This window comes from Ciconia boyciana, chromosome 6 (genome assembly GCF_034638445.1).
Source record: "Ciconia boyciana chromosome 6, ASM3463844v1, whole genome shotgun sequence".
In the NCBI taxonomy this organism is placed as follows: Eukaryota; Metazoa; Chordata; class Aves; order Ciconiiformes; family Ciconiidae; genus Ciconia; species Ciconia boyciana.
Window position 1 is genome coordinate 61,040,869 of NC_132939.1, and position 13,570 is coordinate 61,054,438.

Sequence of the window (13,570 nt, forward strand, 5' to 3'; positions counted from 1 at the left end):
GGAATTGGACTGCAGGCTTGTTAACATTGCCTGACTGGCTCTATGCATGTACTCATCCTTGACGCATGTAGTGTAAAGGTCAGCCTTTTAGGGAATGAAGAGAGACTTACAATCACAAAAAATGCTGGACACCAAAGTCCCAACTCTTGTATACAAAAGTACCAACATTTTTGAAGGACGTAAGTCAGTCTGCTTCATGAAACTTGAGCCCTTGCAGATGCATCAGGGTGGTAGTATGCTGTTTGTTTGTAAATCTGGGAGCCCTCCTGTTGAGGAATTGGTGAGTTTTGTCATGCTCTGAGCTTCTGAGTGCTGGTGCAAATGGGTGGTGATAGGCCTCTATCACTCACCCTCCTCAGCTGGCCAGGGGAGAAAAAATACAATGAAAGGCTCATGGGTCGAGATAAGAACAGGGAGAGATCACTCAGCAATTACAATCAAGGGCAAAACAGACTCGACCTGGGGGAAATTAGTTTAATTTATTACCAATCAAATCAGAGTAGGGTAATGAGAAATAAAAACTAAATCTTAAGACACCTTCCCCCCACCCCTCCCTTCTTCCCGGGCTCAACTTCACTCCCAATTTTCTCTCCTCCCCCCCAGTGGTGCAGGGTGACGGGGAATGGGGGTTGCGGTCAGTTCATCACACATTGTCTCTGCTGCTCCTTCCTCCTTGGGGAGGACTCCTCACACTCTTCTCCTGCTCCAGTGTGGGGTCCCTCCTCCCATGGGAGACATTTCTCCATGAACTTCTCCAACGTGAGTCCTTCCCACAGGCTGCAGTTCTTCACGAACTGCTCCAGTGTGGGTCCTTTCCATGGGGTGCAGTCCTTCAGGAACAGATTGCTCCAGCATGGGTCCCCCACAGGGTCACAAGTCCTGCCAGCACCTGCTCCAGCGTGGGCTCCTCTCTCCACGGGTCCACAGGTCCTGCCAGGAGCCTGCTCCAGTGTGGGCTTCCCATGGGGTCACAGCCTCCTTCAGGTGCATCCACCTGCTCCGGTGTGGGGTCCTCCATGGGCTGCAGGTGGATATCTGCTCCACTGTGGACCTCCATGGGCTGCAGGGGACAGCCTGCCTCACCATGGTCTTTACCACAGACTGCAGGGAAACATCCGCTCTGGCACCTGGACAACCTCCTCCCCCTCCTTCTTCACTGACCTTGGTGTCTGCAGAGTTGTTTCTCTCACATATTCTCACTCGTCCCTCTGGCTGCAGTTGCTGTTGTGCAGCAACTTTTTCCCCTTCTTAAATATGTTATCACAGAGGTGCTACCACTGTTGCTGATGGGCTCAGCCTTGGCCAGTGGTGGGGTCTGTCTTGGAGCTGGCTGGCATTGGCTCTATCGGACACAGGGGAAGCTTCTAGCAGCTTCTCACAGAAGCCATCCTGGTACCCCCCCTCCCCCGCTACCAAAACCTGACCATGCAAACCCAATACACACCTTAAAGCATTGGTAGTAGTTCTGGAGGGAACTGTTTGCTCTTTGCAAAGAGGTAATACAATGAGAGGGATCTTACATAGCCTTGCTTGGCTTTAACTGGAGGAGCAGGAGATTTCCAGATTCATCTGCCATTATCAGTATTGGTTTGAAATTACTCACTACCTCATTGCCATTGCAAGGTAATGAATACCATTGTAGCCCACCAAAGAAAAATCAATCTAGGCAAAATATTTTTGCAAGGAGAGAATAAAGAACTGATGCTCAGACATCTGCTTTGGGAGAGGAACTGCTGTTACTCCCATTCATGAACCAAGTGGAACATACGTTGTCGAGGCAGTAACTCAGTTAACAGCCTGAGGGTATTTTACTAAAAGGAAAAGATCAAGAAAAGCATTTCTTCCTAAGTATCTTGAGAACCTAGATCTTTCTTTAATTCATTCACTGCAGTACATTCTGCAGTCTGGTATTCTCTTAGAGTCTGAGGAACGCTTGTCTTTTGTATTTTAGGTCTCCAGCGTCGCAGACTGATTCCTGCTCCGTTGCCAGATGCTGCCTCCCTAGGAAGAAAACCCAGCGTCACTGGCCAATGGGTTGATCTACCACCTTTGCCAGGCACTTTAAAAGAGCCATTTGAAATTAAAGTTTATGAGATAGATGATGTGGAACGATTACAGCGACACAGACAAGAGGAAACTGAGGTCAGCACATATTTTACAACAACTGTAGACAACTTAAATTACAGTATACAGGCAGAATCCTTGCTTGAATGCTGGAATGGTGTTCAGGAAATTGATTGCAATTAAAGCACTATAATTATTAATTTTACAATTCATATGTTGGGGTACCCTTAACACAGAAAATGAAAATGATTGCTGTCTAAAATGAATTGTGTGTAACATGACTGATGGTGTAAATGGAAGTTACTAATGAATGCATTATGAGAAGACTTTATAATCTTAGCCTGGCTGATGAAACCTTACAGTCTCCCTCAACTATAGGGTCATTAACTCTTTATGTAAATGACAGGATTCTATTAAATCAGGGATGCACTGAGTTTAATTTACTTGTAATTGGAAAACACTTCAGCTAATTCTATTTTGGAGACCAGAATTCTATATTCTTCTGATGCCTTTTTCCCATTTCTTTCATAATAGCCTTTCCAGGATGTTGAGAAGGTAGGAATGCTTTTAAGAAAATAAGAATTCATATGTTTTAGGATTAAATATAACTCTCACATTATTATTATTAGGCTGTGTTTATCGTTTGCACTGCTGGAAAAAAAAATCCTCTACAAACAGTAGTAATTTCAGAATGTATTAGAGATGTTTGCTAATTCAGAGAAGTGCAACAAATGCTCAAGTGATGTAGCATGCTGTTTCTCTAGATTAGAATCTATTAATGTAAACTTCAAATTAAAAAACAAACAAACAAACAAACAAACAAAAACCCCACCAACCCCACAACCAAACAAAACAATCCACCTGCTAACTCTTACAGGTAATGAGCTGGGAGCAATTTGTGTCAAACTGTTGGAGGTCAGCTCATAACAGACAAATTCATTAAATGGTCTTTCTATGTCTTAAAAGGGTCTGATGTATTTCCATACCAAGCTGAAGATACTAGAAAGGCGCCAGCAGCGAATCAGAGAAGTAAAGGCAAAGCATGAATTTTTGAAGGAAGAGTTGGAAGAGACAAAGTGCAGGTTGATGATGGATCCAAATAAGTGGAAAGAAGACTGTAAGTACTTTGCAAAAACAACAGTATGATCAGTATGTAACAAATTTTCAGCATGTGAGCAGTCCCACTGAAAAAGTTAAGCACTTGCTAAGATATTTTGCTGGATTGAGCCCTCAAATTCTCTGTGACTCTGTTCGTATTTCTGTGATATGGGATTTGTTCAGTGCTGAGTAGTATCAGAAATAAACAAAAAAATCCCTCCAAACCAACCAGAAGAGAACATCAAAACAAGGCAGAGACTCACTGTGGTGCTTGTTAATATTAAATATTTATATAACCTTTCATTATCCTTCTTTCCAAAGAAGGAAAAAAATGTTTCCATATCCATGTTATAGCTGGGAAATGGAGGCATGAGATTTGTTCACAGACTGAGTGCTTGCTTAACTGGATCCTCAAGGTAGAGTTTTGCATGTGCTGAACAAAGTGAAAAAAAATTCTTAGTTCAAGAGAAATAAAATTGTACTCTACATTATTGGCTCCTTTGTGCTAGAATAATGTTTTGCTATGAGCTGTTTCTCTTACTCACTAATTTTTTGTCTGACAGTTGAAGTGGATCCTGATCTTGATAAGGAGTCACAGGAGTACCTGGAGGCACTGGAACAAGTGACAGAGGAACTGGAGCAGTGTGTTAATCTGTGCAAGTCACATATCATGATAGTGACGTGTTTTGATATTGGAATAACAGATGCACAAGATGGAGTAAGGGAAGTGGAAGTCTGAAGAGAGGTTTTTCAAGGGACTGAAGGAAGTGAAGCTGGATCGTCCGACATGAAGAGGTGAAGAGATTAAGTAGCTGGGAAGTGAAGGAGGAAAGGTGAAGCCTAAAAAGCAACAATGAATGTTGTGAGAGAAAGAAACAGCTGAGGGTGGGAATGTTCATAAATCATTTGGTGCCTCAACGTGACCTGAACTGTACAAAGATAAAAGTAGGATCAAGTATTGCTTCTACCAGAGGGAAGCGAAGAAATTTAGTACAAACCAAGATGTTAATTAACAAACAAACAAACATACAATGGAAGTGCCTTTAAAGTTAATTTGATTTTCATTTTTGTATTTGGTGCTAGAATTAAAGCCAGCAAACCGAAGCAGACCACAAAATGTATTCCTACGAAATATTTTATACTGTATAGTGTATTTATGACAATATGTAAAAAACAAACAACATTGTAGCAAAAGCAATAAGTAAATTATGTTTTCATACCTGAACTTGCCTTCTTGTTTCATAGAAAAGCTGTTTTATGTAGCAGAATTAAAATTGTATTATAATTGTTTTCTTGGTTAGGGTTCAAGATATTTTTATGAACATTTATCTATTGAAAAGGTGTATTATGGCATTTTGAGATGATTGTTTTACCTTCAGGTTTTGTATTATTACTTTTTGAGATCAAAATAAATGTTTGTTTTCCATTTTATATATACATATATAGATATATATTAACTGCTTACCTACTTCCTTGCTTACTAACCTCACTTATCACAGACCTGGTCTTTTTGGAGTCGTAAACTTAATGTGAGGAAGTCTACAAAGGGCACTGTGATTTGTTTTGGTTTTCTTTTTTCCTCTCTGACTGCAGGAATTGAGAATTATGTTTATTACCAAAACCATAAAACAAACAAAAAAAAGGAACAAAAAGTTTTTGTAAATGTTAAGTTAGGTCCATATTTTTATATAGTTTTGACTATAAATATAGCATTTGCATTTTGAACTTTTAAGACAAATAGTATATCTTTTTACAGTTTTTCTAAGGAAGGCAAACCCTCAGGATCAAGTTTATACATGCTGCATGAGATTTGTGCTTTTTTGAAGGAGGCCACTTAAGTGTGGAAACTATTGATAAATTGTTGCCAAACAAATACTTTTGAAAAGGTTTAATAGTGTATGTAATACCACATTTCATAATGAATCATATTTTCTAATCATCTTCCTTTTTATGGTTTTTTCAAATCCTTTGTACAAATATGTATTATAACAGCTTGCTTCAGTTTTTATCTGTGAATAAAAGATACATCTATTGTTACGATTTTTTCTTGCTATGTACATTATTTTAATGTTCGGAAGAGAGAGGATGGCCTGTGGTACACTGTATTAAATGTCATATTATATTATCTCTTTGCCCGAGAGAGATAACTGGGAACAGAGTTTTGACATTAGTCATCATAAACCAATCGGGAAAGAGAGGCAGAACACCAAAGGGGAAAATAAATAGCAATGGTAACACTTATATTCTCTTAGCACTTTATAGTTTACAGAACAAAGACCTGCGGCTCACATGCTTGTTTTCCCTGATGAGACAAAGCAATTAAAATGGGTCTAAAAACACAAGAAATCTTTAGGAACTGGAATCAAGCCCTGGGCCCCGTAGGTCCATCATAGCAAACAGCTACATTCATTCCTCTCTGATACTGCTGCATTTGCTCTCTGGTTAGACAGTAGCTGTGCCTGGTCCTTGTCCCCCAGTGATGCTGGCTGGAGTAACTCCAGGCAGGTTTAATGTAAAGCTAGTGCTTCTAATGACACCATCTCGAGTATTTCCAGCTATTTGGCCAAACGGCCTGTAATGTGTGAAATTTTCCCCACTCTCTTTATCTCTTAAGTATGTCCTAACAGTATGGCATCCAAGCAGCAAGTTCTCTTACCCTCACAAGAGGCCTGTGGGCAGGAGGAAATGCTTTCCTCCTCAATTCTGCAGCTGCAGTGGGGGAGTGAGAGCAAGAGTTAGAGGCTTAAATATCTTTGTGACTTCGCATAGGTTACAAAGGATGCCCTGCTCTTGCCTACCTCTCTGTGATTTATCCCTGGAAAAGCGTGCACTGTGTTTGCTTGCTGACATTTGGCACTGCATTGGGTCGTATGCAGGGGAATGTGGCGTCTAGAATTTCTGGAGGATCCCCTTGCTGATATCCTTGAATACCAGATATATTTATTAAGTTGTAAATTCCTGCTATATTTACTTTCTCTGTGTGTGCAGAAAGTCAGTTCTGCCAAGGATGGAATCAAAACCATGGAGTGATTCAATACATTGTGGGTTTGTTTCAGAGCAAGGATCAGATAAATAAATACAGCCAAAATAAAAAAGGCAGCAGCGTGCGGAGGGACGAGTATTTCTTAGCAAAGGGGAAAACCTCCAAACAAGAGAGCCGAAGGGGAATATATTTATGGGGAGCTCTGCACTGTGGTGTTAGCTTTTGCGCTGGTGCCATTACACTGTCTTCTGGAGATGCACATCTTAATGGTGCTGCTGCAAGGTGGGTTGCCCTGTGGTAGCCTCTGAGCCTTGGGCACAGCAGGGCTGGGCTCGCAGTCTTTTCAGGGTAGCCTGTAACCCCCTCTTGAATGGACACAAGAGTTTTTGTTTCTTTTATTTGCCGGCCACTTCATCCTCTCCTCAGAGGTCTTCATTGTTTCTCCCCAACTCTGGCAATATTATAATCCTCTGAAATAAAAATCAAGCCGCTGATCATCCATCCCAATTTCTATAAGCCTGACAATTTGTTTAAATATTCCGCTATATAGTGTTTGCTGATCATTCCTGCATCCTTTGATACTTTCTCCTTCATTTCTAACTATGGTTATGTTTTCCACAAAGTACCAAAAGAGACATTTCAGGGCTGCTTAGTTCTATGTCAACATGGCAATAGCATGCATATTAAATGCATTGAGCCTCTGGCTTGGTGACACAAAACAAGCTTGAGATGCAAAATAAGGTGAGGCACTGATGGATGAAATAGCAGACTTTTCCCTATGCAAATTCTGTTCTTCATTGGTAGTTGTGGAAAGTAAATTATCTTTCATATCTCAAGACCTCAGAGCCTGTAATATTCCTTTATTTTTGGTTACTTTTGCAGTTCTGTCCAGTTAAAATTTATACAAATATATGCTTAGCTTGTGATCCAAGCCTAATTTGCAAAAGGCTTAATTATATAAGGTTACAAATTATAATTGCAAAATGAAGCTGAATGCTTTATTTCATTAATTTTCTATTGACATTTAATGATTTAAGAGAGCTGTTAAACTGCACACTTGAAGAAGTGATCTTGTTGGGTTTGCTACAGTATCAAATAAAACCTGAGAAACCCACTGGTGCTGGAGAACTGCCCCAGTTATTTTTGGCAGGGCTAATTCACACTAGAATTCTTTCTGCCTTGTTGCAGATGTTCCCGTGAAATCCCTCACCTCCTCCTTGCTGGGGCAACCTTCTCTAGGTCCCTTGATGGCCCAGTCTACCAAGCAGCTCACATCATGCATTTCCCAGCAACAGGAAAAAATGTATTGACAGCTGGTCTTTTTTTAAACCAATGCAATGGCAACTCTAAATAAAACGTAAAGATTAAAGTTCAGGAAGTGGGACATAAATTCCCTTCTCTTCAAACCCCACCTCTCGCCAGGTTTCACTAACCAGGAGGCCAGAGGTGAGCTTGCCTGCGTGTGAGGGGCAGGGAGAGGAGAGGTCCCCACCACCTCAGTCACAAGCTCAGGCACCTTTCAGGAAGAGATGAAGTATGGACTGGAACAGAAATCAAGTGAGAAAGCAGGACTCTTATCTGGTGACCAGGGACTCAGGAAAGTGAGGAGAACCTTGCATTTTGGACTTGCTTACTTTTAAGTAAGCATGTCCTCCAAGCTTACTTTTTCATTTTCCTATTCAACGGTCATGGTCCAATATATAAAACGACTCCTGGGAGGTGGGAGTTCAACTCACTTGTCAGAATTTGCAAGTTGAATGGATGAATTGGAGGAGTCAGTAGCCACTCCTGTAAGCTGTGCTGTTGCTAACCACGTACTAAGCAGTGTACACCTATGGGGACATCGCTACATTGCTAGAAGTGTTTGGAAATGCAGTTATTACAAACATAGATTCCCTATAGAGAAATCAGATGGTGTGTAGGCAAAAACTCATTTAATGTATGTGTAAAACCTTTTTCCTTACAGTGCCTCTGGTCTAACCAGTTCCAGCTAAGGCATTTCTAGGACACTCTAACTGCAGTATTGAAACATCAGTACTAAAAGAGAATGCAATAGAAATAGGAGCTTATTTGCTCTTTTCTTAGCATGCAGAAAGTGTTTCATTTATTTCTATTTCAAGGTACCCATGTATTCTGTTTCTAGTAATAAACCCACGTTTTCCAGTCACTTGCATTTTAAAGTTATGCGTGGAATGTAACTCCTTGGGCAGCTGTTCTGTATTGTGGCTATAGGCAGGATTTAAGGCAAAAATGTTAGCTATAAGATGACCTCTGTATCAGATGTCCAAGCTGGCAGAAGTGGACACAAATAAAAAATGGTGCTGTATTTGGGCCCCAGTTCACTAGAGCACTTAGGCACCTGTTTAAGCAAGCAAGTAAATCTGGTTTGTATCCAGCAAAACACTCCAATTTTGGCTTATGTCCCATGGACTTGGATTTTTTTTGCTCCAGGGCTTCAGATGGTGTAAATTGCTTTAGCAGTGGTTCAGTGGAGCTACGCTGACTTTCACCAGATGAAGATCCCGCTGAAAATATTTTCCTTATCAGTAGTATTTGGGAGAAATGAATTCTGTCGATGTGCAATGATATCATGAGTACAAATTAGAAAGCAGAAACTGCCTCCCAGGCTGCTCCCGTATGTAGCGTCTCATGGCTTCATGCAGAATTTGACTTGCAGAAATCTGTTTGTGGAATACGTAGAATAAGACCTAACTCCTGACAGTGTAGATGTTCAGAGAGATTTATTATCAGACCTGCAGGGGAACTGCCTGATGATGAGGTGTGTTTGGCACAGCAGTAACCTTACAACAGTGTACGTTGGAGCCCATTATTTCACTCATTGTTTCCCTCCCCAGGACTTTCCCCACAAGCTGGTAGGGGGGCAGCAGGAGCATGGTGGCAAAAGGAGGGCAATCTTTCAGAGCAGCCCACACAGGGACTCCAGGTGATGCACACTTCCTCAGTGGCCTGGTTTTACCTTTTTTATATGTCTTTTGCTTCTGACTGTTGCATTCAGCTTGAGACAGGTTATTCCTGGGCATATTCCTGTGGCTCCCGGATGAGAGGGAAGGGCAGCTGTCGCTTGGCAACATCTCACTGGGGGATGGACAGTAAAGAGATGTTCATACAGCAGATACAAGTAACATTTCTGACTTCTATCTGTTGCATCAACACTTATCCAGTAGCATAACTCACTTGTTGTACTTTTAAATTAATATATTCTATAGAGATTAGGACTTTATTCAAATCTTGGTGGTAAGGAGGTCTCTCTAAGACAGCTTTTGTTTGGTTAATTTGTCTTTCAAGTGGACAGCCCAGGTCCTGGTGTGAGCCAGTACAGCTTCATTCTGCAGAGGTTTTGCTTCATTTATTTCTTTAATGTAAACATTTCCGTGGGAGCTTCCTATCAGGTCTGGCAAAGGAAGGCAGCAGTGCACACGGTGCTGCCTGGTCTCCCTGGGATGGCTGAAAGAGCTTGTCTTGACTTTTGAAAGCACAACCCTGTCTTTTACTGAGACTAAATGTATCTTCGCTGTCGACTTCAGTAGGGGAAGAAGCAGGTCATTAGTTAACTCCTTGGCATCGCTGGTGTTACAGCAATATTACGTGGCCAGAAGGAGCAAAGCCTTCAGTCCCAGGGTAGTGAAAAAGCAGGTTCATGCTTCCTTGTTATCTGGCTCTCCTACCTGAGGTCAGCGGATTGCCTTAGATTCTGCCCTTCAGAGTGTCAGAGACCTAATCAGGGCTGCAGAGCTCTTGACACAGCTCACGTGACTGTATTTAAAGCACATTTTAATTGATCTGACCTTGTATGGGAAATACCTTTAGAGCCCTAATGTGCTGCTCTCTGGGAGGCAGGCGCGGTGCTCCAGGGCACAGGCAGTAGAGAAATAAGCAGACATTTTAGTTTGGCCTTTGTCTGGGAAAACTGACTTTTAAATATTGGCTCACCGAGACCTTTCCCTGTGCCTGTAACAATGACACTCCATTTGTCAGCACCTGGCACAGATATACTTACAAATGCCCCTTGTTTTGAAGGGTGCCGCTCATTTTGTCGTACATTACCATTTAAATGAGTTACATTTGTACCTAAAGGCTTCGGTCTCATGGGGCTAAGTGCTGTACAAACACAATTTTTTAGCCTAAATAGGGTATGAGGGGAAGGACAAAGTGGACTACTGTGTTTCCCTCCCAACTGAGCATGTAGCAGTTCTTAAAAATATGTCTCTCTCAAAGTCCTTTGCTGAGTATGGAGCAAAACCTTCAGACACGGCAGCTGAAACACTGCAGACAGGCTCCGATTGGGTGCCATTTTCAAACTGCTCAGTTTTCACAGTGAAGACATACTATTTACTTTTATGACAGGAAATGAGGGAACGCAAAGCTTTCCCTTCAGCTTTTGGGGAGAGAAATAGAAGGAGGAAAATGTAATAATGTATACAAATACATCCATAAATAAAGAAAATGCCAGCGCCTGGACTGTGCCTGTCTTCTTTGCAAAAGCTGTGCATTCTGGGCAGGCACAAAGGGGTGGTGAAGACCGAGGGCAGCCATGTGCTGCACCTTCCATCCTCCCCCTGTTTATATCCTTGGTCACTTCTCTACTCAGCCTCCTCCCAGCTGAATCATTTCCAACCCCTATGTATAGCTTTGATGTAGCAATTTTATAAAACACTTTTGCAAACACAAGGATTCCCTGTTTTCTCCTTTTCCCAGTTCTTAGTGTTCCGTAGAACCTTGTCTATTCTTGCTGTTGCCTCTCTGGATGCCTTGCTTGGTCTCTGATTTGCTCTTTGATATCTAAAGTGTCTCCACCTTTTCTTTCAGCTCTTCTTTACTAATATTCCAGTTGTAAATGCAGTTTGCCATTAGGTGTTGCGCAATGTGAGCTGGCCCCTGCCAGGAGAGGATACAGCATAAGAAGAGAAGGGTTGGTAAAAGGAAAGCTGCCAGATAGAAAACCTAGGAATGGACACCTCTAGGACTCAAACACTCAGCTGTGTTGGGGCCAGTGAGGTTATGTTTAGAATTGGACCAGCAGTGCTGATATGCACAGCTGACACATTTCTTAGTCATCTTCATATATAATAGGTCAAAATTTCTTCTGCCTGACTTCACTGAGTTATGCTTGTATTTAAACTGCATTTGAGAATTGCTCAGTTTTGTGTCATACTTTCATCACACTGTTGGGTATAGCAATAATCATTACTAAATCCAAGTTCAAAAGATAGAATTTCACACTGCTAGGATTTTTTAAGATTATTTTTTGGGCAACTACTGAAATAATGCATATGCACCACATATCCATACTCCAAGGAACTCCAGCAAGACAGCTTCTCATTTGTATGGGATTTCTCTATAAGATATCCAGTAGTCTGCTGAGGGAGGTGTTGAATGGGGAAACCAGCAATTTTTCTTGGTTTACATGTTCAGAGCTTATTATGTTGCCTTATTAATCTACTGTTTGGAAAAAACAAAGTGCAGTGGATCAGCAAACTAAAGTCTGGTACATCCTTGGCGTGCCCTGGAGCCGTCAAAAGTCCTGTGACTTTGGAAAAATTCCCTTCTCCAGTCTGGATGTTGAAGTTACTTGATGGGTATGATGGATATTGAAGGATGATGGGTATGAAGGATGATGAAGTCCTTGATAGTCAGCTGACCCAACACAAGCCAAGCTCTGAAATAGCATGGAAGCATTAAACTTTGAAGAAACATCTCGTTTACTTTTTCTTTAAAATCAGAAACTAGGGAAGCTATTAAGTCTGTCAGGGGGGACTTCCAGATGTACTGACAGCAGACTGACTGGTTTTTCATAGGGACTCAAGATCCCTTCTCAGGTGTGTAAATTGTAAATGCAGGTTTGAAAGCTTCATGAAATTTACCCCTCCATGGTGCTCATGGCATGGGTGTGATATTTGAGTCATTGATGTTATAAGATCAGCTAATATAATAGATAAGTCTGTATATGCTGGGAATACGGCCAGGAATTTCAGCTCTGTATGCACCAGGCATGCAGCTGCGCAGTCCTTGCCCTCCAAGGCCTTTCCCCATTAGCACTGTTAATAATCAGGTTGGAAACAAGCACAGCAGTCTGACAGCACCATATGCAAACTAACTGGGAACCTTTGGAAATGCTAGCGCTCTGCCTTCCCTTCTCTGGCAAAAGCCTGTCTCTGCCCCTTGCATGTACGCGGCTAGTTAATAATTTTGCAGCTGATGGTAACTGAGAAGATGTAGGGCTGCTCCCGGCACTCTAGGACCCAGGCAAGTTGTTGCACGCATTTCAAGTGGCTTCCACTGTGTTGCTATTTACATAGAGCTCCTGATACTTTGCAAGGGGTGATTTAACTGTAATCTCCCACAGCAACAAGCTGCACAGGCAGTAGTTCTGCAATTTGTATATAAGTTTAAAGTGTGGCAATACTTCAACAAAGCCAGCATGGCTTTGTGTTTACGAACGTGTTGCATCAGCCTTGCCTTTGTTGTGCTATCGTCTTATCAGAGTGAATGACTGATGTGTTTTGCCAGCCTGCAGCGCGTTGGCACACGTTCTTCTAAGGGGCCTGTTGCTGCTTTTTGTTTCTGGAGTGCAGGTGTAGGCTGGGGAGAGGGTCCGTGTATGACCGAGCAACTCCACTGGTTGACAGAAGTATCTGTGGCAACCAGGCTATGATTCAAGTTCTCCTGCTAGTTCCCACTCTTTGAAAAGTCCCAGGTCTAGTTTTAGCAATGTCACAGATGTCAGTGCCAGCGTGGCAGGGCCCTGTGGGCCACCTGGAACCTGTCCAGTTTTTGTCCTTATTGTACTGCAGTTGCTGTTTCTTGTACCTTAAGTTTTAAACCACTTAATGTCAAGCTGGGAGTTTTGTTAGCATTTACATGCATGAGATTATGATCACTCCTATTGCCCAGAGGGATGTGAGACTGATGAAGAAATAACAGATTTCACTGTGCATTTGGAACAAGGAGTGAAAAGGCTGTAGTCTTTTTTTTGCAGCTCTTTGGCACATGGAGAAGGGAGCAATGACCATGTGGAAGGACTCAGCTTTGTACTGTAGCCAGCTTAAGTGACGACTTGACAGCCCTGGCAGTGTGCTGGTGACTCACCACACCTAGCAATCCAACAAGAGCTGGAGATTTGCTCTGTATAAAGACAAATTGCTCTTTTTATTTGCTTTACATTCATATTTGTTTTTTCTAAGATGCGTGATGAACCAAGGACAGTGGTAAGATGTTTCATACCTTAGAAAACAGGTTTTTTCCCCATTTTGTCCAAACTTGAACTTGTCCAGAGGCCTTTCAATAGAAGCAGTTTGCTTTTTATATTGAGTGTTTCAGACATGTTCTGACTGCATCATAAAACAACAATAGGAAAAGTGCAGAACAGCTGTAACAGAAGAGAACCTGCAGCTGTTAGTAACTATC

General features: G+C 41.9%; 1 protein-coding gene across 2 annotated transcripts in view; it reads left to right on the top strand.

Moving 5' to 3' along the window:
• The window catches only part of KIF26A (kinesin family member 26A), a 101,490-nt gene extending 96,288 nt beyond the window's left edge, over positions 1-5,202 (top strand). For both annotated transcript variants that reach the window (XM_072866001.1, XM_072866002.1), the window contains 3 exons: positions 1,952-2,142; positions 3,031-3,181; positions 3,726-5,202. In XM_072866001.1, the coding sequence (XP_072722102.1) occupies positions 1,952-2,142; positions 3,031-3,181; positions 3,726-3,901 (518 nt within the window). In that variant the 3' untranslated portion in view covers positions 3,902-5,202. The remainder of the gene's footprint in view (positions 1-1,951; positions 2,143-3,030; positions 3,182-3,725) is intronic.
• The last annotated feature ends 8,368 nt before the right edge of the window (positions 5,203-13,570 follow it).